The sequence below is a fragment of the Anabrus simplex genome, chromosome 4 (assembly GCF_040414725.1).
Source record: "Anabrus simplex isolate iqAnaSimp1 chromosome 4, ASM4041472v1, whole genome shotgun sequence".
Classification (NCBI taxonomy): domain Eukaryota; kingdom Metazoa; phylum Arthropoda; class Insecta; order Orthoptera; family Tettigoniidae; genus Anabrus; species Anabrus simplex.
In genome coordinates, this window is record NC_090268.1 from 422,707,513 (window position 1) to 422,731,903 (window position 24,391).

A 24,391-nucleotide genomic window follows, 5' to 3' on the forward strand; every position below is an offset into this window, starting at 1 on the left:
AACCCGGGCCTCGGAGGGTGGCAGCTAATCACGCTAACCACTACACCACAGAGGCGGACTAGCATGCTTATTCTATTATTGTAAAATATTTGTGTAGTAGGCCTATAGTAGAGATATACATAGAAACTCTCTTACTAGAATTCTGCTGTTATAATTATGGTAGGCTTTACTGCAGCTTAGAATTGTGTAATTCTTGTGTATTCCTTTTGGTATTCAGTAATTAACGGCAGTTTTTATTTTCTTAGGATGTTGTAGTATTAAAATAGAGTACAATTAAGTATTATTGTAGTGTAGTAGTATATTACTTAACTTATTTTCGTGTAATCTTTGTGTACTATCCTAGACAATATTTCTTTCCTTTCACATTTTTTGCACTTGATAATTATTTTATTTTTCCTTTTCATTTCATTTTTCCATAAAGAATGGCTAAGGAGTGCAAGTGTAGGAACTGTGGGTGTGGCCAGGCATTAAGGAGTATGAGGGAGGAGTTGGAGAGTTTGAGGGAGATAATTAGGATTCTCTCAGAAGACAGGAAGGAAGGTGGGCCTACCTCAAACAATGTACAGGATGCATTAAGTGTAAAAAAAGGGATGGGAAGGAAAGGGGGGAATTGTAGAAGACAGGTGGTCTAATGTTCTAAGGGGAAGGAGATTGCAGGCTAAGGACTCTGTTCAGGATCAGAATTCAGGACACGTGTCTGTGAGAAATCAGTACCAGTCACTGCAGGTAGAACAACAGAGGGAGGATGAGGAACAGGGAACTGTTGTTGAGAAGTGTGGAAGTAGGAGGAAGGGAAATGGTAGGAAAGGGAATGTAGAGTAGAGGATAGAAAATGTCAGGTGGAACAGGGTCATGGGAGGGATAAAAGGAAGGAGGAAGTAGCTTCTGCAGCTATCAGTAAAAATAAGGCTGACCAGGAGGGGAGGGGAACAAATGAGGTGGGTTGGGTTGATGCTCTGGTCATGGGGGATTCCATTGTTAGACATGTGCAGAAAGTGTGTGGAGGAAAGGGAACCAGGGTAGAGTGTTATCCAGGAATTAGGTTGAGGTAGATGTTGAAGAAAGTAAAAGAGAAGGAGGAGGGAAAGGAGAAGATGGTAGTGTTTCACATTGGTACCAATAATGTAAAGCAAGCTGGTATAAGTACCAACATAGTTGGGGATATGTGGAATCTAGTAAATGCAGCACTGGTGGAGTTTAAGGAAGCAGAGATTGTAATGAGTGGAATACTGTGTTGGAAGGATACTGACTGGAAGGTGATTGAGGATTTAAATGAGACTATAGAATGGCTATGAGGGAAACTGGGTGTGAGATTTCTAGATCCTAATGGGTGGTTAGGTGATAGGGATCAGTGCTCAGAAGGCCTTCACTTAAACCGCAGTGGTATGTATAAGTTAGGAACTTTGTTTTGAAGGGTTATAGGGAGGTACATTTAGGGAAAGGGGGTGGTTTAGGGAGTGGTGATAAGTGTACATGGATCTGGAAGTCAAGTTGGGATGACATTAAAATGTTAGTGTTGAACTGTAGGAGTATTGTAAAGAAAGGAATAGAACTAAGTAATTTCATTGATATATACTTACCAGTTATTGTAATAGGAGTTGAATCATGGCTGAGAAATGATATAATGGATGCGGAAATTTTCTCACAGAACTGGAGTGTGTATCACAGAGATAGGATAGGAATGGTACTAGGGGGAGTATTCATTCTGGTGAAAGAAGAATTTGTAAGCTACGAGAAAGTTAAAGATGGCAAACATGAAATTCTAGGTGTAAGGTTCATTTCTAAAGATAATAGGCAACTTGATATATTTGGAGTGTACAGCCCTGGAAAGGGTAGCGCTGACTATGATTCAGAATTATTTGATAAGGTAATCAGGTATGTGTGAAACGACATGGAAAGGAATGTGATTGTAGCAGGAGATCTGAATTTACCAAATGTCAATTGGGAAGGAAATGCAAACGACAGGAAACATGACCAACTAATAGCAAATAAGTTAATATGGGAAGGACAGCTGATTCAGAAGGTGATGGAACCAACTGGAGGGAAGAATATCCTGGACATGGTGCTGGTAAAACGAGATGAGCTCTATAGAGAAACTGAAGTGATAGAAAGGAAGATCTTAAAAGTAGGACTATTAGGCAGTACCATATAGCTGATAAAGCAGGCATGAGGGAGTTTTTAAAAAGTAACTATAATCGGTGTAAAATGGTAAATAAAAGTGTTAACAGACTCTGGGATGGATTTAACCCATTCACTGCCAAACCGGTATATATACATTATTGAACGCCGTGCCTCGTCCGCCAAACCCGTATATGTACGTTTTTGTGCAGTGTGTACTTCACCGATCTCAAGAATGAACGCGATATAGTGTCATGCTTTGAGATTCCATGTAAATGCTGAAAGAAGTTCTCCATTTCGCGTGTTTTGAAAGCGATCTGGTGTTATTTCAGCTTCGTTGGAGTGGAACATCTTTCCTGCTTACGTGTAGCTACCATGGCGTCTTGAAGTATACATTCATCTCTTGTTGATGAAGAAATTGAATCTTTCCTCATAAATAGTGATTCTGGAGAGCTATATTTTGATAATGAAGATGGAGAATATCTAAGTGGCGATACTGAACTACAAGAAAGTGTGAGTTAAAGTAGCAATGATGAATCTCATGCGGAATTATCACCCCCTCCTCAGATAAATACTTCTTTCCCCAATTGTAAAAGATTTTGATAATACCCGTTCTTGGATCACCAATTTTACATTATATTTCAGTAACAGTATCACTGAGCAGAGTAGCCGCACGTATTAACATGCTACGGCTATGGAGCCAAGCTCTGCACTCAGCAGGGGAGTGGGTTCGAACCCCACCGTCAGCTGTACTGAGAATTTTTTTTTTTTGGTGGTGTGGTTTCCCTTTTGTAGTTCCAAGCAAACGTCGGGACAGTTCGTATTCATACGCCAAAGCCTCCTTCCACTTCCTTACCCAGTTTCATTCACCATCATTCATTTCATATTCATGATCTTTTCAACTGGGGTTTGCATTAGGAAGGGCATCCGTCCGTAAAAATATGGTGTAAAATATAATCTCACTTCATCCCCGACGCCGTATTGGGCTGCAGGGTTAAGAAGATGATATGCATTCCTTTAATACTGTAGTATTGGTAAAAATATATCTATAAAAGTGCTTCTTCCTTTAAAAAATCCCGGCCCAGAGGGCTCACCTGGTCATCAAAAACTCGGCAGTGAAAAGGTTAAAGCAATTGTTGAGAAATGTGAAAACAGGTTTGCACCTTTAAAGGTGGTAAAGAATGGTAAAGACCCACTTATTATAATAGAGATATAAAGAGACTAAAAAGAAGGTGTAGATTGGAAAGAAAGAGTTAGAAATGGCTGTGGAAGTAAGAAGCAAAGAAGTCAGCCAAGGGTAACGTGATGGCAAACATAATTGGCAGTCATACAAATTTTATAGAAAAATGGAAGGTTATGTATAGGTACTTTAAGACAGAAACAGGTTCCAGGAATCATTATAAACAAGGGGAGTGTGTATGTGAAGATCTTCAAAAGGCAGGAGTATTCAGTCAGCAGTATGTAAAGATTGTTGGTTACAGGGATAAGATCCAGTTAGAGGAGGTGACTAATACTAAAGAAGTATTAAAATTTACAATAAAATACAAAAGTTGAAAACTAGAAAATCGGCAGGAATTGTTAAGATTTCGGGGGATATACTAAAGACAGTTGGTTGAGATACAGTACCATATCTGAAATACTTATTTGATCATTGTTTGGTTGAAGGAGTTATACCAAATGAATGGAGAGTTGCTATAGTAGTCCCTGTATATAAAGGAAAGGGTGATAGACATAAAGCTGAAAATTACAGGCCAGTAAGTTTGACATGCGTTGCATGTAAGCTTTGGGAAGGCATTCTTTCTGATTATATTAGACATGTTTGCGAAATTAATAACTGGTTCGATAGAAGGCAGTTTGAGTTTAGGAAAAGTTATTCCACTGAATCTCAACTTGTAGGATTCCAGCAAAATATAACAGATATCTTTGACTCAGGAGATCAAATGGACTGTATTGTGATTGACCTGTCTAAAACATTTAATAGGGTGGAACATGGGAAACTACTGGCAAAAATGAGTGCAATGGGACTGGACAAAAGAGTAACTAAATGGTTGGTATAATTCTAGAAAACAGATATCAAAGAATTAGAGTAGGCAAAGCTTTATCTGACCCTGTAATAATTAAGAGGAGAATTCCTCAAGGCAGTATTATTGGACCTTTATGTTTTCTTATATGTATAAATGATATGAGTAAAGAAGTGGAATCAAATATAAGACTTTTTGCAGATGATGTTATTCTGTACAGAGTAATAAATAAGTTACAAGATTGTGAGCAACTGCAAAATGACCTCGATAATGTTGTGAGATGGTCAGCAGGTAATGGTATGATGATAAATGGGGTTAAAAGTGAGTTTCACAAATAGGAAAAGTCCTCTCAGTTTTAATTACTGCTTTGATGGGGTGAAAGTTCCTTTTGGAGATTACTGTAAGTATCGAGGTGTTAATATAAGGAATGGTCTTATTCGGGTGATCACATAAACATGATTGTAAATAAAGGGTACAGATCTTTGCACATGGGCATGAGGGTATTTAGAAGGTGTAGTAGAGATGTAAAGGAGAGGGCATATAAGTATCTGGTAAGATCCCTACTAGAGTATAGTTCCAGTGTATGGGACCCTTACCAGGATTACTTGATTCAAGAACTGGAAAAAATCCAAAGAAAAGCAGCTTGATTTGTTCTGGGTGATTTCTAATGAAAGAGTAGCCTTGCAAATATGTTGCAAAGTTTGGGCTGGGAAGACTTGGGGGAAAGAAGACGAGCTGCTTGTCTAAGTGGTATGTGATATAGATGTTGAGATGTTGATTCCCATAGGGAAACTGAAATATTTGTCCCAAATGAGTAAATTTATAATAGCAACATTAATGGTCCATTATTGGACATTATAATTTTTCCAGCTAACTCATTCCTGGTTGCCAGCGTATGACCCCAGTGTGCTAAGTTGGGCTGATCAGTTGGTAAATAGCACACCCACCATTTCATTTCATCTGCCAGTCATTAATCATTGCCCCGGAAGAGTGTGACAGGCCTCGGCAGCTGGCACAATTCCTATCCTCACTGCTAGATGGGGTCTTCATTCATTGCATTCCTGACCTGGTCGAATTACTGGGAACAGGCTGTTGATTTTCATTCTAAATACACTGATCAGCCAGTACATTATGACCACCTACCTACTATCGATATAAACCCATCCATTCGATAGCAGCATCACCTGAAGAGCTATGACTGTTAGTCAGACACACTTACTGTAGTATCAGTGAGTGTGATGTTCATGTGTAGAATGGGGAAGGTGCGCGATCTATCGGAGTTTGACCGAGGGCAGATTGTGATGGTCCGGAGGTTTGACATAAGCATTTTAAAAAACTGCACGACTTGTCGGGTGTTCGAAGAGTGCTGTGGTGAGTGTCTTCAACAAGTGGCGAAACCAAGGTGAAACCACATCCAAATGTCGAGGGGTTGGGCGGCCACCCCTCATTACAGATGTTGGATGTCGTAGGCTGGGCAGACTGGTAAAATAGGACAGGCAGCGAACTGTAGTGAAACTAACATCAGACTTTAATGCTGGGCATAATACAAGTGTGTCTGAACTCACAGTGCACCGAATACTCCCAAAAATGAACCTCCACAGCTGACGACCCTTGCATGTGCTAATATTAACATCACGACATCAGCAACTACGACTGAAATGGGCACGTGACCATCGTCACTGGACGTTGGCACAGTGTCAGAGCGGTGGTGAGCTGCAATTGTTGTGCTGGCCCCTCAACTCACCAGATCTCAACCCGATCGAACACATCTGTGATGTGATTGAACGTGACGTCAAAGCTCATCGCCCCCCTCCCTGAAATTTACGGGAATTAGGTAACTTGAGTGTGCAGATGTGGTGCCGACTCCCTCCAGCGACCTACCTAGGCCTCGTTGCTTGCATGCCAAGACGTGTCGCTGCTGTTATCCGTGCCAAAGTTGGACATACTGGCTATTAGGTAGGTAGTCATAGTGTTCTGGCTGATCATTGTATTTGAGTGTGACTTGATAGAATCTGATGATGTTCTTCCAAGAACAAAATATGTCATTCATTGTTTAATAGTGTGTTCTTTTGCAGGTATGTTATAGTGTAATATTTAACTTGTGTGTTGGACAGCCTGAAAAGCTTTCAAGATACATTTAAGTTACATGTTGTTATTAAGAAAACTGTATTTTGATAAAATTTCATTACAACTTTTACTAATTTTCTTACCAATTGTACAAAGTTTTCATGACATCGAGTGGCGAAGTCTCGAAATGCTGCGTGACTCAGTTTGTTAATAAGACCCATAGGTAGCACAACAGCACAAAACAAAGTAATGTAATGTTTATGCCCCAGACACATTTGTTCATCTCTGTTGCCAAATTTCCACTACCGACTTTGGCTCCCTTTTGACACGACGGTTCACAATTTTTGTATTTTTCTGTAAATCGCCATAATATGCTTAGAGAACTTATGAGACTTTGGGAATATGAGTAAAATATGTGACTCACGGATCGCTCTTTCTGTTGCTTCTTCTCCAGAATCTCGCGCTCCTGTCGCTCTTTCCTCTCTTGTTCGCTGGCATTCCAGCGTCGGAGCGTCAGGATCTTGCGGTAGCGCGCGATCAGTTTTGCGTTGTTGACGCGGTGGCGGATCTTCGTTTCGAAGGCTCGGAACCTCTCCTGCAAGGAGGCTTCGAGCAGCCTCTTCTTTTCTTCCAAGTGTCTCTGGCACCTTTCGTTCCGCTCTCGGCGGATTTCCTCCCTGAAAAAACATCAAAGACATTACTTTCATAGAGCTTCTGGTTGGATGTAAGGGAACATTCCCACATTCTTCTTCTGTGACTTTTGTGCCCGCTTCGGTATTCAGGCAGTAGCGGCGCTAAGAAGCTCGCCCCCACCCCAAGGCAATAATTGAAAATTGACCCCTTCTTTCCTGATAAGGAAAGTTACAAGTTTATTTTGTTGTACAAGGTTGTATATTATTATAATGAACAGCAACGACGATGATAATAATAATAATAATAATAATAATAATAATAATAATAATAATAATAATAATAATAATAATAATAACAATTGTACCGGGAGGTACACCTAAAACCCGCACATTTAAAAGAAGCGCCTTAAGGAACGCTTTCTACCGAACAAATCTTGAAACAGCTAGTGCATGAAGTTGGAACATTGATCAGAAGAAGTCACTACTAAATAACTGAGGAATATGTTATTTTAACGTTTCCTAAACTGACTGCATTTTTTTGTTTGAAGTTTGCACTTTTCTCCATAGATGTCTCTACGAAAAAAAATGAGGTCATGCAATCTGGTGCAAGGTGGAATAATTAAAGATTTAAAGAAGTTTTATGTTCGTAGGTTTTCTCAACTGAATTGACTTTCATTATTTTGATACTTCAAGGTTTGCGACACTTCCTTCTCATCCCGCCAGCATTGGGTTTTAACCAATCATAAATTTTCTGTATTTTTTTTTCAGCCAATCAAACGTTTCTTGTACCTATTATTTCCGCCAATAAAATGAGAGGGTGTGCCCGGATTTAGTCCAGAGCCTTCTCGAACTCTTCTCTCGGGTATAAAAGCTGCGGCTTTTTCAAGTTAACTTGACTTATTGATCGTCGAGTTACTGAGTGTGTGCGTTAAGAGAGGAGGCGGGGTTGCTCATACTTCGGCAGACAGAACATCAGCCGAGGTAATGGCAACCAGTTTTCTATCTCTGTAGCTATCTCCGCAAACTGACCCGAGGGGAAGGTTCTAACCTTTAACAATGTAACCGTCTGTTTATAAAATGTAAACTTTCTTCTTTCTCATGTAAAATTTCATGAAGACTTAAACTGTAAATCGGGGATAGAGAATACATTACCCTCTCGAATTCCACTTCAGTTTATCTTGAGGTGACGATGATCTTGTAACTGTTTTCATCCTGTAAATCATTTATTAACTTGTCCTTCTAGTCACCTCAGTAGTTCTCTGCATCATCGGGCCGCGAGCACAAGTAGGGTTTTAAATGTGGTAGTCAAGGAGCGCACGTGTACGCCTCCATACACTTTAATTTTGGGCCAGTAATCTAACCTGTTCTGCTTCTCGAAGGCCCGGTAGTATGGGTACTAGATACTCCTGTGTAATATAAAAGTAATTACTACGGCGCTGTAAATTGTTGGTTGCGCCTAGAGAGGCCTAGAAATGTCATTTTATTGAGCAAAGAAGCTCTAATCTTTAATGTAATTTAAAGGTTGCCTGAATCAGGCTGTAAAGGTTGGGAGCACAGTCTCCTTTTCGAAGTTGTAGAGCTAGTAAGCTGTTTTCTATTTTTTTTTTTTTTTTTTTTTGCTAGCTGCTTTACGTTGCACCGACACAGATAGGTCTTATGGCGACGATGGGACACGGAAGGGCTAGGAGTGGGAAGGAAGCGGCCGTGGCCTTAATTAAGGTACAGCCCCAGCATTTGCCTGGTGTGAAAATAGGAAACCACGGAAAACCATTTTCAGGGCTGCCGACAGTGGGGTTCGAACCTACTATCTCCCGAATACTGGATACTGGCCGCTCTTAAGCGACTGCAGCTATCGAGCTCGGTACGCTCTTTTCTGGTTCTGTAATAGATTTATGTGTACTACTGACTGATGCCGTTGGAAGGCCGTAATTTTTAACAGTTGGAGCAAAGTGATCTTGAAAATTGCGTTTTGGGAGATTTCTCTCCTTATCTATCAAAACGCAACTTTAGCGATTCAGGAAACTTGTAAATATGGAGCTTGAAGCTCAAAATTTGTAAATTACTTATTCTTGTATCAAAATTGCTATTTTGTACCTGACTACCCGTACCGGAAACATTTGTTAACATTTCATTTTCTGAAAAGAAATATAACATTATTTTAAAGCTTTAAATGGATCTTTGACTTTCCTAGATAGACCCATTCCAGCCCACACCTTCTTTCGCCTCTCTCTGTTCCACGGAAACTCCGTAACAACAACAACAACAACAACAACAATAATAATAATAATAATAATAATAATAATAATAATAATAATAATAAGTTAACACTTGTTAGTTTTAAAATCAGAAGGAATAAAATAATACGCATATATATTACGAACGAACGAACACACACACACAAGAAATGTATATTCCTATTATAGTAAACAAAATACGCTGAAGGTCACAACAATGTTAAGAAATAATCTCGTTCCTAGGAACAAATACTTTACTACTATTTACAACTCAACCGTCTATTGTAAGCCTACTTTGCTACACTGACTGCAGAAAGCTATAAACAGGCTCGAAACATCAGTATTTAGAGTTTTGTAAGGAGGCTGTTCTTGTTATCGCATATTCACTGACTACTGGCTTGTTGAATAACGTATACAGAAGATATTAGCGGGTACTACACCCATGTTCATAAAAAACAGAACACCTTGAAAGACTAGAGATAGGAAGTTCATATTCACAGGACATGTTTATTAGTATGTTCTGCAGAAACCATTACCATTTCAGTCATCTAGGTTCAACACGTGTCCTGTTGCCTAGTAGACTCTGGGTCCTCCATGGGCACTGATAACTTGTTCCATGCGTGACGGCATCGGCGCGTATAAGGCGCGAATGGCGTCCTGGGGGTATAGCCATCCATCCTGCATTCACCTGGTTTCACAGTTCTTTTTGAGGCTTGGCATTGGGTCACAGCACCGCACACGTCGTTTCACCATATCCCACACATTTTCGATTGGCGACAAGTCCGGTGATCGAGCGGGCCAGGGCAACAGTCTGACATCCTGTGACAACAAGAAGGCACGTATTCATGCAGCAAAATGTGGTCGCGAATTGTCCTGCTAAAATATGGCGTCTGGGGTGTTGTGCAGAAAGGGTGTGGGTACGGGTCGCAGAATGTCATTTACGTAGATCAAACTGGTCACAGCACCATGGACACGCACCAACTGTGATTTGTGGTTGTACCCAATTGTACCCCATACCATTAGGCCTTGAGATGGCGCTGTATGTCTTGTGCGAATGCAGTCAATGTGATACCTCTCCCACCCTGTCTGCGGCGAACCAAAATGCGGCCATCATTTTCAAACAAACAGAACCTGGATTCGTCCGAAAGCACTATCTGCTGTCATTCCTGTCCCCAGTGACGTCGTTCCATATACCATTGCGGTCTAGCATGTTTATGCACATTAGTCAAAGATAGGCGGAGGAGTGGACGACACGCCGGTTACCCAGACCGTAATAAACGGCGACGGACTGTCACTTTTGATAGTGTACAATGTGTTACACTGTTCCACTGTTGCGCCAGGGCCGAGGAGGACGCAGATCTCACCTGCAATGCCATTCGGTTGAGGTGTCGAACTACGCGGGGAGTATTCTGGGTGGTGCGACCAGACCCATCTCGTCGTGTTCTACGGCCTTCTGTGAACAATTCTGTACACACCCGTTGCACTGCCGACACAATTCTCCCCACACGAGCGGCAATTTCCCGGATGGATGGATCACGTTTTCTTATGTCAATAATGCGCCGTCTTTCAAACTCACTCATTTGACGGTACGGTTCTCGCATACGTCTGCGAGGCATCCTGCACGTCTGCTTAAGTCACACTGATCCATTACTTTCGGTTTGTAGCGAATACGAGAGCCGCAGGCACATTTTCCAATTGGCGGTGGTGCGCCGAGATATCAGTGTGGAGCTTGAACTTGAGGGCCGACATAGTCTCAATGCGAACCATTTCTCAGAACATATTAATGCAAATGTGTTGTGAATATGAACTTCCTATCTCTAGTATTTCAAGGTGTTTTTATGAACATGAGTGTATTTAGGCCATGTGTCGGCATAATCTTTACTAGCTTGATGGTTCTTCCATATATCGTTGCATCAGTAGCGGCATAAATGTTTGGGTTGTCCCACGTGAAAACCTGGCTAATGGAGACTGATCCCTACTACTTAGCCGCGTGCGTTCAAGTTTGATGAACTTTCGTTGCTGTTTGATTCTTTTTCATTACTTCGGGTGTATGGTATGTTAGGATAGTGCAGTGTGTGGACACTTAGTTTGTTTTTGTAGGATTTACACTACCAGTGCGGTTTCGATTCGTCAGCTGTTATTATATTTTGATTTCATTTTACGTTATTCATATTGTACCGTACCCAGGGGCAAATACCCTCTAGGACGATGCCTCCATTCCTGTATGAACATCCGACTAACTCAGGGTTGGGCAGAGGGTGGGGTGGTCGTCACTGGGTCAGGTTAAAAGTCGAAGTTCTACACTTAAATATAAGTAAATGACAGGAAAATGGAGGTATAACTCGAATGAGAAACAATAATATGGGGTAGGATGAGTTTATTCATAAATATCCCCTAATCATACTACTCGAAAATCAAATAAATCAAATAATAAAATGTCATTACAAAATTCTTAAAATTAAAGAAATAACTGGACATTAACAACGTTAATTGTTCAAAGAAACAAAAGTGAAATGAAGTATCAAGCACAACATTGAGTACTTGCATACGTTCAGAAATAATCTTCTTCTGCTTGTCCATTGTTCATGTTATACGGTAACATATGTACGCATATACTGATACGTATTTATCTCGGATGGAGTCACACTTGAAAGCATCACATCGATACGGGTTTGTAATTTAATTTAGAGTCGTCGCAAGATTAAACGTTAAAGGAAAATTACAATATAAAGAAAATTTACGATGAAAAGAAAAACTAAGATAAAAGAAAATTTAAGACGCAATGGGATGATGATATGAATTATGAAAAATACTAGTGGCATTTCCCTACGCTATATTTACAATGAACAAAAATAAGCAAAACATCACATCTATTTACATCGGATAAAGAGAAAAGTCTCACACACTACACAGATTCTACGTGAATCGCGGTTCACCACAAAGGATCTAGTGAGAACTAGATTGACCATCAATATAACTCAGCACTCGGGCTGTTCCCCATTAAACAACAAGACAACATATTCAAACAACACGAAACATCATAAAACACCTTGCTGTAAGAGAAAAACATATAATTATCCAATCAATATTCATGTGGAAAGCAATGGGCAACATTGCCTTCTTCTGCTGCATTTGCGCACTCAACAGCGCGATCATCCGTCACGTATTTCCTGGTGTGCTGTGAGCTGAAAGGAAATGTTGGAACTCAACACTGTACTAAGGCTTGGATTCTGTCCGCCAAGATTGTAACACGGAAATACCATCTCATTCACGCCGTCAAAAAAAAAAAAAAAAACACCACGGCCAATATATCAGCTTGCAATGAGATATCATCTTTCGTCGGCTACACGGAAACTCACGTACAATCGTATAGGTACCTTCCTAGCATGCTTCGACAATTTAACACACATCAGACTCTTTGGTCTGGAATCAATTCCGTCAATTCTGATAATTAATATTCTCTCAGAAGACAATAGCAGGTACATATCCACTGCACATTATTCTTTCACTTATCAGGCATGCAAACGGCCTGCATTATCACTTTATAACTCCGCATGCATTATAACTTCTCATATCTCTCACAAATCTCATCAGCCTTTTACATTATGAGACCCGGTTCGTTTCCTATGAAAATCATTGGGCAAAAACAGATTCCAACCTAAATTCGAAGATCCTATTCTTTCAACGGTGTTATGCAGATCCTTACGTACAGCTTCTGAAATACCATGCGTCATGCAATTTACTGTTACTGTCTCTCTAAATGACCAAAATAAAATAACGTAGCAAGTGTTTAACTTTGAAAATTGGATGAACTTGTCAATCTAATCCTCCTAGCACTAATATACAAGAAAAGAGCGGAGTAATACTATACTAAATTATCATGCATAAATGAACAACAAAATAATCCTAAGAAATCCCTAATTATCCCAACTATCTAGTCATAAATAAAAATAAAAATAAAGAGAACATGCATTTCTCTTTTATCCGTATATACAATATCAAAGTGAAACAAACACATGCCGTCAGGCTTACTTTACGTTAAATAAAATCCCTACTCTAAACTGCACTAGTATTTTAACATAACCCATATAACATTCCATAATTAACACATGCGCCTTATCTTGGACGACCCTCTGGATACATGGCAGCAGCTCACATTTCTGCCTTGCTGGGTGTCTACTCCATGTTGAACACTGCTTCAACACGTAGAAATACACTTCCTTCTTCCATAGGCGAAGCCATCTTCTTGCTGAAAGTTATTGAACACTGCAACACAGAAGGCTTTGGATGAATACCACTTCACCGCTCCATTCTGCACTGCCGAACAACCCTTTTTATGGCTACCAACTTAGCCAACACACCGACACTTGAGGATTTATGTACACTGTTTTCTGAGAGTGGCACGCGGTACGAATCGAGAGTTCCTCGCGAAACGCGACCGACACGAAAATATGAGACAATGGAACGTCTCTCATGCACTTTCTACACGGCGGCTAATTATCACCGTCTATATATTGGTAGTGAACTTTGCGATAATATAATCTGCAATTAAATCTGCATCAGTTACTTTATTCAACTGCACGACTGAAACACTGTTTATTGGTCTTATTAAATATACTCTGTTAATGATATATTCACGTGGCAACTTTTAAGTACAATTCTCGGAGCACATCGAACAACGTCCACCTCGCGTCAGTATCCACGATCAGAGTTACACTTCTACACTGTCCAAACTGCCCGATCAGAGCCGCACTTCTACACTCTCCAAACTACCCGATCAGAGTGACGCTCTCCAGAGCTTGGGGTGTTAAGGAAGCGTAGGTAACGCCGTTGCAACTATGGGATTCCCGCTTGTCTAGACAAACCACCAATAAAAATGCTTGCCATTTATAATGACACAATATCAATTATAACATATCAATAAAACACAGTTCAGATTATATCAAATCTCTTCCTATAATTTTTATACCGTATTCCTGATTATATTTCACTTATAGACCTGTGGAAATCCGCCAAATAACAGAATTTATCTGAAGCAACTGTACACGTTGGTCAACCTGGGATTATGACTTCGCGCGATGTAGACTCCATATTTGCCATATCCTCACGTTCTCATTGGCTGAATATTTCACTTGGTCAGCACTTTGTACACGTGCCGAGATGTGCCAACTCGCAGTGACGCTGAGCCATATTCACGGTCCCGAGGAAGTATTGGGCAATATCCAGCGACGTGATGGCTCCATAGACTTCCGGTCTCAGCTATCCTGCGATTCATTACTTTACCATATATGACTGCAATTCATATCAATAAAATTTACATATTATGTCAAATAATAATCCGAGTATCTCTTATGGGCCGGCAGGATACGGCTCAATATTATTTAGGTGAGACGTTGATGTACCGATTACTTGTAGCTTAGTTTAAGGGACAAGTGTAGGAAGACAGATTTGTAAATGTAGTTGTAGTTGGGCCCATGACCTAGATGTTAGGCCCATTTAAACAACAAGCATCATCATGATCATCAGTAGTTGTAGTTTCGTAGAACTGGAAAGATTTCATGTTGTTTGTTTTATATTGTGGACTTGTACTTTAACGAATTACACGACGTAACAGTTTCCTAACCTGAACGTTGGTTTAGTGAGAAAACGTTTACAGTGATTTCTCACTTTTATGTAACTTCAGTGTTTGGCGTTTCGTCTAAACACATAATGAATTAATGTTTGCTTTTATTTCGCAGATTTATTCCTTCATAACGATTTAACGTACAATCCCCTCGGATCAAGTGTTGTTGGTTCATTCTGAACATCTGTTTGGGGTGATGCATGTTTCAGCATCGAGATTCACCTATAGTCTAACTAAAGGGTGTCAGGAGATCACAAGACACGGTGGAATTTTATTTTAGACTGTGATAATTGCTGTTAATATTTCGCAACTGATTGTCAATTTGGTTCGATTAAGGATCCATTCGCGGGATGTTCCAGTATCTGAGAGGATAGTCGACTGGTGGATACCCTTAATTAAATGAAAATCTGGAATTCTAGTTGTTGAAGGTCAGATTTTTCCACGGATCGTGTGGATCAGTTATCGTTTGGGTCAATGTTGTCCGATTTTCAGGTTTTCTATTCTTTTTCTAGTTTTGCTGTGCACAAATCCTACATCGGGTTTTCATTCTTTGGAAGACAATAATAATTATACACAATTTCAAGAAATGTTTACCACCCATGTTATCCATTGTGACTATGTTATAACATGTGACAAATTTAACTGATTTTTCTTGCATATTTAGTAAATATAATTGTCGTGATTTCATTGAATAAATTTATTATAAGCACATTTTTGCTCCTCATTTGAAGTATCCGGGCTGAGTGGCTCAGACGATTGAGGCGCTGGACTTCTGACCCCAACGTGGCAGGTTCGATCCTGGCTCAGTCCGGTGGTATTTGAAGGTGCTCAAATACGACAGCCTCGTGTCGGTAGATTTACTGGCACGTAAATTGAACTCCTGCGGGACTAAATTACGGCACCTCGGCGTCTCCGAAAACCGTAAAAGAGTAATTAGTGGAACGTAAAGCAAATAGTATTATTATTACACTAGCAAATGTACCCGTGCTTCGCTACGGTATTCTACATTGTATACGGATATCGACGTAAATACTGTGCGTGCAGCAAATGAGATTGTTTTAAAATTGCATGTCTCTTAGCCTTATCCGAGAAATAGCATGGGGAGGTCCACATACGTTGTTTCCAATGTAAAGTGAGGGTTGCGGAGTTGTGATGATAACGCCAGGCTCACTTGCCTACTGCCATTCACAATCGAGTTGGCAAGTTTACATTATAATTGCAGGCCCCAATGCCTACTGCGCGGTCACAATCGATTTGGGGAGTTTTAGTTACAATGGCAGACCCATTTCCTACTTTCAGACAGGTTACAGTTGAGGAGTTTTTATTATAATACCAGGCAACTTCCCTACCACCAGTCAAAATTGAGTTGTGCAGTTATCATTATAATGACAGTCCCTTTTTACTGCTGCTAGCCAGCTTACTGCCAGTCACACAGAATTAGTGAGTTTCCATGAAAATAGCAGGCCACAATGCCTAATGCTAGTCAAATTTTAAATTGGAACATTTGTTTATAATGGCGGGCACCCTGGCCTAGAGCCAAACACAATAGAGTAGGAGACTTTCGAACAAAACTGCATGATCCCTTGCCTTCTGCAAGACAAATCGAAAAGGGAATTATTCATTAAAATGGTAGGCCCTCCTTACTAATGCCAGTTACACAGGAGTTGGAGAAGGACCCCATTCCTACTGCCAGCAGTCAAAGTCGGTGTAGGGAGTACTGATTACAAAAGCAGACATTGTGCCATCCGTTTTGTGATACGACTTACCGTTTAGCCAAAAAATAGCCCAAAAGGAATGTCTGCACAGTCATTAAAATTGCCTCCATATTTCGATATCTTTGGGGGGTAAAAAGTGAAAAATTTGAACATCTTGGAATTTTCCCATCGGTTAGGGACCAAAAGCTATATTTTCACCAAATTTCAATTGTCTACTTCGTCTGGCAGGTTGTGCCGCCATTTTGATTTGGGGGGATAGGGGATAAAAATGAGGAAATTCTCGAAAATTTTTAAGCCCACGAAACCTATAGGTTATCGTTTTGGATATACTATACGACTGTGTTCTTATGCTGAGCCCAAAATTTGAGCCCCCCCAGCGTGCCCCCTTCAGGGAATTTTGAGAATTTCCGATTTTTCTAGGGATCCTGGGGTCATCAGTTTCCTCCGTACCAAGTTTCAAATTTCTGAGATTTATGGAAGTGCCTCATTAATTCACGTCTTTTTTCATTTTTAAATATTTATATATACATCGCTCCAGCCCGACTTGCTTTTATATATATAGATGACGGATAAGCATGAGCACGTTGAAAAGTGCAGACTTCCACTTCGAGATTCATATCTCCTAAACGGTTTATGCTATTAAGAAACGGTTTGCGCCATCAGACGGCTCATTTATCGCTCTACATATTTGTTTCTAAACCATTTCCTCGTATCTCCCATATTAAGGGGGTAAATTGAAATCAAATTTTGAATAGGGTGAAATTTGGGTGCATTTTTAACATTTTACATTACTTTTTGCCTACTTATGTATAAGCTAGAATCATGAAATTTGGTACACACATGTCCCTTAATCGTGCCAATGTGCGCACACAACGTGATGATCCTATCATTCTTATAAGTGTGTCAAACAATGAAATATACTTGTAAAAATCACCAAATTTACGAACAATCCAGAAATACGGCCAAATTTAACCTATAAGGGAGAGAGATACGACAAAATGTCACAGGACCAAAGTTGTAGATCACTCCGAATTGAAGAGACATTGTGCCATCCGTTTTGTGATACGACTTACCGTTTAGCCAAAAAATAGCTCAAAAGGAATGTCTGCACAGTCATTAAAATTGCCTCCATATTTCGATATCTTTGGGGGGTAAAAAGTGAAAAATTTGAACATCTTGGAATTTTCCCATCGGTTAGGGACCAAAAGCTATATTTTCACCAAATTTCAATTGTCTACTTCGTCTGGCAGGTTGTGCCGCCATTTTGATTTGGGGGGATAGGGGATAAAAATGAGGAAATTCTCGAAAATTTTTAAGCCCACAAAACCTATAGGTTATCGTTTTGGATATACTATACGACTGTGTTCTTATGCTGAACCCAAAATTTGAGCCCCCCAGCGTGCCCCCTTCAGGGAATTTTGAGAATTTCCGATTTTTCTAGGGATCCTGGGGTCATCAGTTTCCTCCGTACCAAGTTTCAAATTTCTGAGATTTCTGGAAGTGCCTCATTAATTCACGTCTTTTTTTCATTTTTAAATATTTATATATACATCGCTCCAGCCCGACTTGCTTTTATATATATAGATTTGAAGTAGTTATGCTCTGAACCCTATCCACTGGTCAATGAAGTGAGTGATTAAAAAAACCCGTAGCGACCCCAAGATCCAAGAATCGACATTGTTCTACCGCAGGGGCCGAGGGAGACGACCAACGATGGAACGGTAAGTTCAAGGGTTCAATACATCATCGGTACATTATTATCGTTACCTTTAAGTTTGCAGGAGATGTCTGGGTACCAATATTTTGTAATTCTATATTTCTAAAGGGAACAGATAAATTCCCTTGTTTTAGTTGGTTCACATTCATGTCAGACCGTCCTATTTTGAGAACCATTATTAGAGTATCATTAGAGTATTATTAGAGGGCTCGAAAGTTGAGGACAATTTTTTTTTTTCGTGTGTCCGAAAACGAGGCCCAACATAATATACTGTATGTTCATTCTGGGTCATTGTAGGCCAGAAAATTGTGGGTTTTATTTGTCCTTTTCTGCCTTTTTCGACGTATTTGGCTTATTGGTCTTTTTAAGCTCCCTTTTAGTTCATCCTTCTTCTCTGAAAAGTGAAATGGCGTATGGCTTTTATTGTCGAGATTGTCCGAGGACAAGTTTGGCTCGCCAAATGGAGATCTTTTGATTTGACACCCGTATTTGACCTACGCGTCGTAATGAGGATTAACTGATGATGAAGACGACATACACACCCCCATGCCAGAGAAATAAACTAATGATAGTTAAAATTCCCGACCCTGCCGGGAATCGAACCAGGGACCCCTGTGACCAAAGGCCAGCACGCTAATCATTTAGCCATTGAGCCGGACACCCTTCTACTCTTAAACATATTTTTGTATCATATTTGAAAACAGAGGAAATAAAACGAAATTTAAAAATGAAACTATTGGTTGAAAAAACCAGAAGTATCAAATTATGTTTAAGGTAAGTGAAATAATGAAAATTCTGATGTGTGTTTGAAGAGGAAGCTCTCAATTGCTTCAAGTATGAACCCTTAACATCCGATGATGAGGAGAGAAGTTGCTGTCTGAAAACAGACGATCCTGTACACCTAATAACTTAGAGATGACTGTTTGTGATATACTGCAAAGCCAACTGACTTAAGCTTTTCGAATTCCAGTTTCAGTAACCCTAGTGTGATTAAGCCAAATATAATTCCAGTTATACTAATTTCAAATTCTTTCTGCAGGATGTCCATTGCGGGCTCGCTGAACTTATTGTTGATGTTGATTCATCAGTCCATAGACTGGTTTGATGCAGCTCTCCATGTCACCCTATCCTGTGCTATTTCTACGTAACTGCTGCATCCTACATCTACTCTAATCTGCTTGTCATATTCGTACCTTGGTCTACGCCTACCGTTGTCCGACTCGTTGGCTGAATCGTCAGCGTACCTGGCCTTCATTTCAGAGGGTTCCAGGTTTGATTCCCAGCCGGGTCGGGGATTTTAACCTTAATTGGTTAATTCCAATGACTCGGAGGCTGGGTGTGTGCGTGTCGTATTCAGCATTAGAAATCATTCTCGGTAGGGCCTTCATCTTCACAGACATGCAGGCCGCCTAATAGGCCGTCTACGAGAAAAAGACCCGCAATAGGCCTCTCCGGAGGCCATACGCCATTAATTAACCTCTACCGTTCTTACCACCTACACTTCATTCAAAAACCAACTGCACAAGTCCTGGGTGTCTTAAGATGTGTCCTATCATTCTATTCTTCTTCTCGTCAAACTGAACAAACTGAATTCATTATAGGTGGAAAAATATTTAATTCTACATTTCTAAGCAGGCTACTCGAAATTCCTTTTTTAAATTATGAAAACCTGAAAATATCCTGTCTGAAAGACTGCACTGTTTGTTCCAGTTTCAAACATTATATTCCCTCATTAAATATGTAATTTCAAACTAAAATTATGAATGAATTTGGATCGCATTGTTATGCCCTTTTTGCCGATTTTAAATCCTTTTTTATATTTCAGGTCTTTGTATCGATCTTTTTTAGGCATTTTATAGATATTCAACTTCCGGGCCCTAATGATCACATTCTGAAATATTTCCTTGACCGCACACTTTAATTATAGTGTTTTTGTATTGTATGATTTGTCGCTATGGTCCGGCTCTTTAACTGAATGATCATCTTCTCACAGGGTTCCGGGTTCGATTAACGGCCAGGCGGGGATTTTGCACATGGTTAATTCCCCTGGATCGACGACTACGTATTTTTGTTCATCTTACTACACATCATCTACTAACCACAAGAGAAATATGCAATAGTGAATCGTACGCTGTCCGCCTCTGTGGTATAGTGGTTAGCGTCATTAGCTGCCAGGACCGTAGGCCCAGACTGGATCTCCGGCTCCGCCAAGAAATTTGAAAAGTGGTACGAGGGCTGGGATGGAGTACACTCACGAGGGAACACATACATGTGTTACACTCGGATTCGGTTGAAATTTGGTAGGAATATTCGTGGGAGGCAGTAGAATGCTAAGGTGAAAACTGCATGTGCCCAGCGCAAGTTTAAACGCCAAAATTGAACAAATAAATAGTCGTAAAATTAGAAGTGCCGCGGGAGTACCGGGGTGTGGTGGAGAGGTAGGGAGGAGCGAAGCAACGGACGTGAACAAACCAGGCTGTAACGAGCTGCGCCAGCAGCCAGGCAGCGTATAGTTAGCGCGTTCCCCCTAACTTCCCGATCAGATGTGCAAAACGTAAATATGAAAACAGCACATGAAACAAGTATACAAAGGACGATGTTTGAACAACAATGCCAATAAGGTTTAAAAGATTCACGCCCGAGTTCTTGTTACTCGTTGTAATTTTTCAAACCTTATTGGCATCGTTGTTCAAACATCGTCCTTTGTACACTTGTTTCATGTGCTGTATTCATATTTACGTTTTGCACATCTGATCGGGAAGTTAAGGGGAACGCGCTAACTATACGCTGCCTAGCTGCTGGAGCAGCTCGTTACAGTCTGGTTGCTTCACGTCAGCAGATTCGCTCCTCCCTACCTCTCCGCCACACCCCGGTACTCCCGCGGCACTTCTAATTTTACGACTATTTATTTGTTCAATTTTGGCGTTTAAACTTGCGCTGGGCACATGCAGTTTTCACCTCAGCATTCTACTGCCTGCCACGAATATTCCTACCAAATTTCAACCGAATCCGAGTGTAACACATGTATGTGTTCCCTCGTCAGCCTCGGGAGGTCAACTGAGTACAGGGGGGTTTTATTCTCACCTCAGCCATTCTTGAATGATTTTCCGTGGTTTCCAACTTCTCCTCCAGGCAAATGCCGGGATGGTACCTAACTTAGGGCCACGGCCGCTCCCTCCCTCTTTCTGGCCTATCCCTTCCAATCTTCCCATCTCCCTTCAAGCCCCCTGTTCAGCATAGCAGGTGAGGTCACCTGGGCGAGGTACTGGTCCTCCTCTCCAGTGTTATCCCCGACCCAAAGTCTCACGCTCCAGGGCACTGCTCTTGAGGCGGTAGGGGTGGGATCCATCGCTGAGTCCGAGGGAAAAAGCCAACGCTTGATGGTAAACGGATTAAGAAAGAAAGAAAATATGCATCTCTTCACATAGTGTTGGCGTCAGGTAGGGCATCCAGTCGTTTAACTGAGCCAATTCTATACCAATTGCATACCTCAAAAATTGGGACAAACTAGTAATAATAATAATAAGAAGAAGCTTTGTTGTAATTCAAACTCGTAAATTGTTAATTATTTTTTAAAAAAGTGAAATTTGACTGCTGAGAACAGTGATGGTGGTAATTATAAGAAGCAAAAGAACGACTTCATCAACGCTTCGTCGTATGGTGCTGGTGGTGGTGGTGGTGGTGGTGGTGGTGGTGGTGGTGGTGGTGGTGGTGGTGGTGGTGGCTATTGCTTTAAGAGGACGTACAACTGGGCAACCATCCTCTATTAACACTAATCGGAGGGAAAATTGTAAGACATCCAACACTTAGAAAAATGAAGATATCGGCAAAAGAAAAGGGCCTGGAAGGGCGTGAAAATTAAAGAACCGAGGAAGTTGTTATGCGGGAGGTAGGGGATTCGAACCCCACTGTCGGCAGCGCTAAATATGGTTTTCCATGGTTTCCCATTTTTACACCGGGCAAATGTACCTTAATTCCACGGTGGCTTCCTTCCAGTTCCTATCCCTTTCCTATACCATTGTCGCCATAAGACCTATCTGGGTCGGTGCGACGTAAAACAAATTTTAATCATTGAAAATGAAATGCTCGCAAACCTATTACCGCCGGGGTCGTAAAACAACAGGAGTTGACCAAGGGAGGTCAGATAGGATAGATGAAAGTGAGGAGCCTGACAAAAGTAAGTGGGAACAACGCCAGACTCAGTTAAGCGAACAGTGGTCGCCAACTCACGCCCCTGGTGCCCCTTTTAGTCGCCTTTTACGACAGTCAGTGGATCCCACCTTCCGCCTCCACCCGTGGTCTTCGTGTGAGCAGCTTTTCACCTGATTCCGAAGATGTGGGGCACTTTCTATCTAAATCGAAAACGTTCTCGCTTTTAGAAATAATACTGATTTATTTTGCTAGCTTCTTCGCGTTATACTAAAACCCAGATAACGCTGGCGTGTCCTGCTCCGTGACTGAAGTGTCAGCGTCTTGGCCTCCCGGCCTCGGGATTCTGGGTTCGATTTCCAGTCGGGGCTTTGGATTTTGATCGTGAACGGTTAATTCTATTAATTCAGGAACTGGATGTTTGTTCCGTCCTAGGCACAGTGGTGATCCAGATGCCGACAGCGGTAATGTAGATAAAAATATATCATGTGATATTTTCCTAGTTTTATCCTCATCTTGAACGGCAGCGAACAAAGGTATCATTGAACAGGATATCATCTTGTAGACGAGACACTGCACAACCTCAGTCTTTTCTGTAATAATTACATAGGCATTTCTGTGCATCGCAGGTTAATGAGTTTTTGAGATGTTTTTTTGCACTCTTATCCGGGATGTAAAACACTGTCTATTATCCACGCGCGATAATGAGTGAACTAGCTAGTTTAAGGTAAAAGACACCAAGTACAGTATCATTCCAAAATAAATTTAAGAAGAGAGTGTTAAAAAGTCAAACAATATTTCTATTCTATTATAATGTAAACCAAGTTCACGAAACTTTTCATAAAGCGAAGGGGAAGTGGAACAAACACAGAAGGAACATTATTTTAGCTCTTCTGTAAAAGTGCATATTTGTGAGTGCCCTTTACCAGCCGGCCAAAAATCTATATATTAAAATAAATTATGAAAACTAAAGTCAAGTCAGTCCGGCCATTCTATCCGGTCGATTTCCTTCATTTCTTTTAACTGAAAGGTATTCATGCATAGATTTGTCATCAGGTACTATAAATCACTTAACTTCCGCCTTCCTCAAATTATTTGATTTTCCATTATTTTCTCTTTGAAGCAATCATATCTTTGGTTCTAATTGAGGTACGGAGTTCGTTTTGGCCTAATAACAGTCAGTGGACCAAGCTATTTTATTTCAGCTCTTAACTATTCAAATTGGTTGATTCTGAGCATGGTTATGAGTGCACATTCAGTCTGACGTCTCATCTCATAAACATTGTTTCTCAATGAAGCAATTATATATTTCGTTCTAATTGAGGTACGCAGTTCATTTTGGTCTAAAAACACTCAGTGGATCAAGCGCTTTCTTTTGAGGTAATAACAACTTTAATTGGTATATTCTGAGAAAAGTTATGAGTATATTTGTCTCCATGATGAAGATCTTTGAAGGACTTTATAACAGTTCGCCGCGTAGTGTTGTTCCAAGGAACGTTTAATTCAATATCTTTGTGTGATGTATTTTCAAGTATTTTGTTGACATAATATTACATTCTATTACGACAGAAGATCATGTGCTTTATTTCATTAACTCGAAACTTTGCAAATACATCCATGAGGATAGTAACGAACAACGCCATACTTTGTACATTGTGGGCGGAGCCAGCGGGAAACTGCGAGTATAAATATTCTGTTTTCGCTACTACTGTATTCCGTTTCTAAGTGAAGGGAGTCACATGGCATGCGCGAGACACACACACACACACACACACACACACACACACACACACACACACACACACACACACACACACACACACACACACACACACACACACAGACACACACACACACACACACACACACACACACACACACACACAGAGAGAGAGAGAGAGAGAGAGAGAGAGAGAGAGAGAGAGAGAGAGAGAGAGAGAGAGACACACTTCTTTTTTGCCTGACAGAGGAATTTACGAGATATATGCAATCCGCAGTACAGACGTACTGTATTGGCTGCCTACTTGATTTACACCACGGCGAACTTGTTCATACAAAGCGGTTGTTCCCAGTCCAGCTCCATTGCTAAATAGATAGCGTGCTGGCCTTCGGTTT

The 24,391-nt window shown here is 40.7% G+C and overlaps 1 protein-coding gene across 1 annotated transcript in view; it reads right to left on the bottom strand.

Moving 5' to 3' along the window:
* LOC137500506 (trichohyalin-like) overlaps positions 1–24,391 on the bottom strand; it is a 196,175-nt gene that overhangs the window by 159,644 nt on the left and 12,140 nt on the right. The window contains exon 3 of the mRNA XM_068227425.1: positions 6,631–6,883. Within this exon, the coding sequence (XP_068083526.1) occupies positions 6,631–6,883 (253 nt within the window). The remainder of the gene's footprint in view (positions 1–6,630; positions 6,884–24,391) is intronic.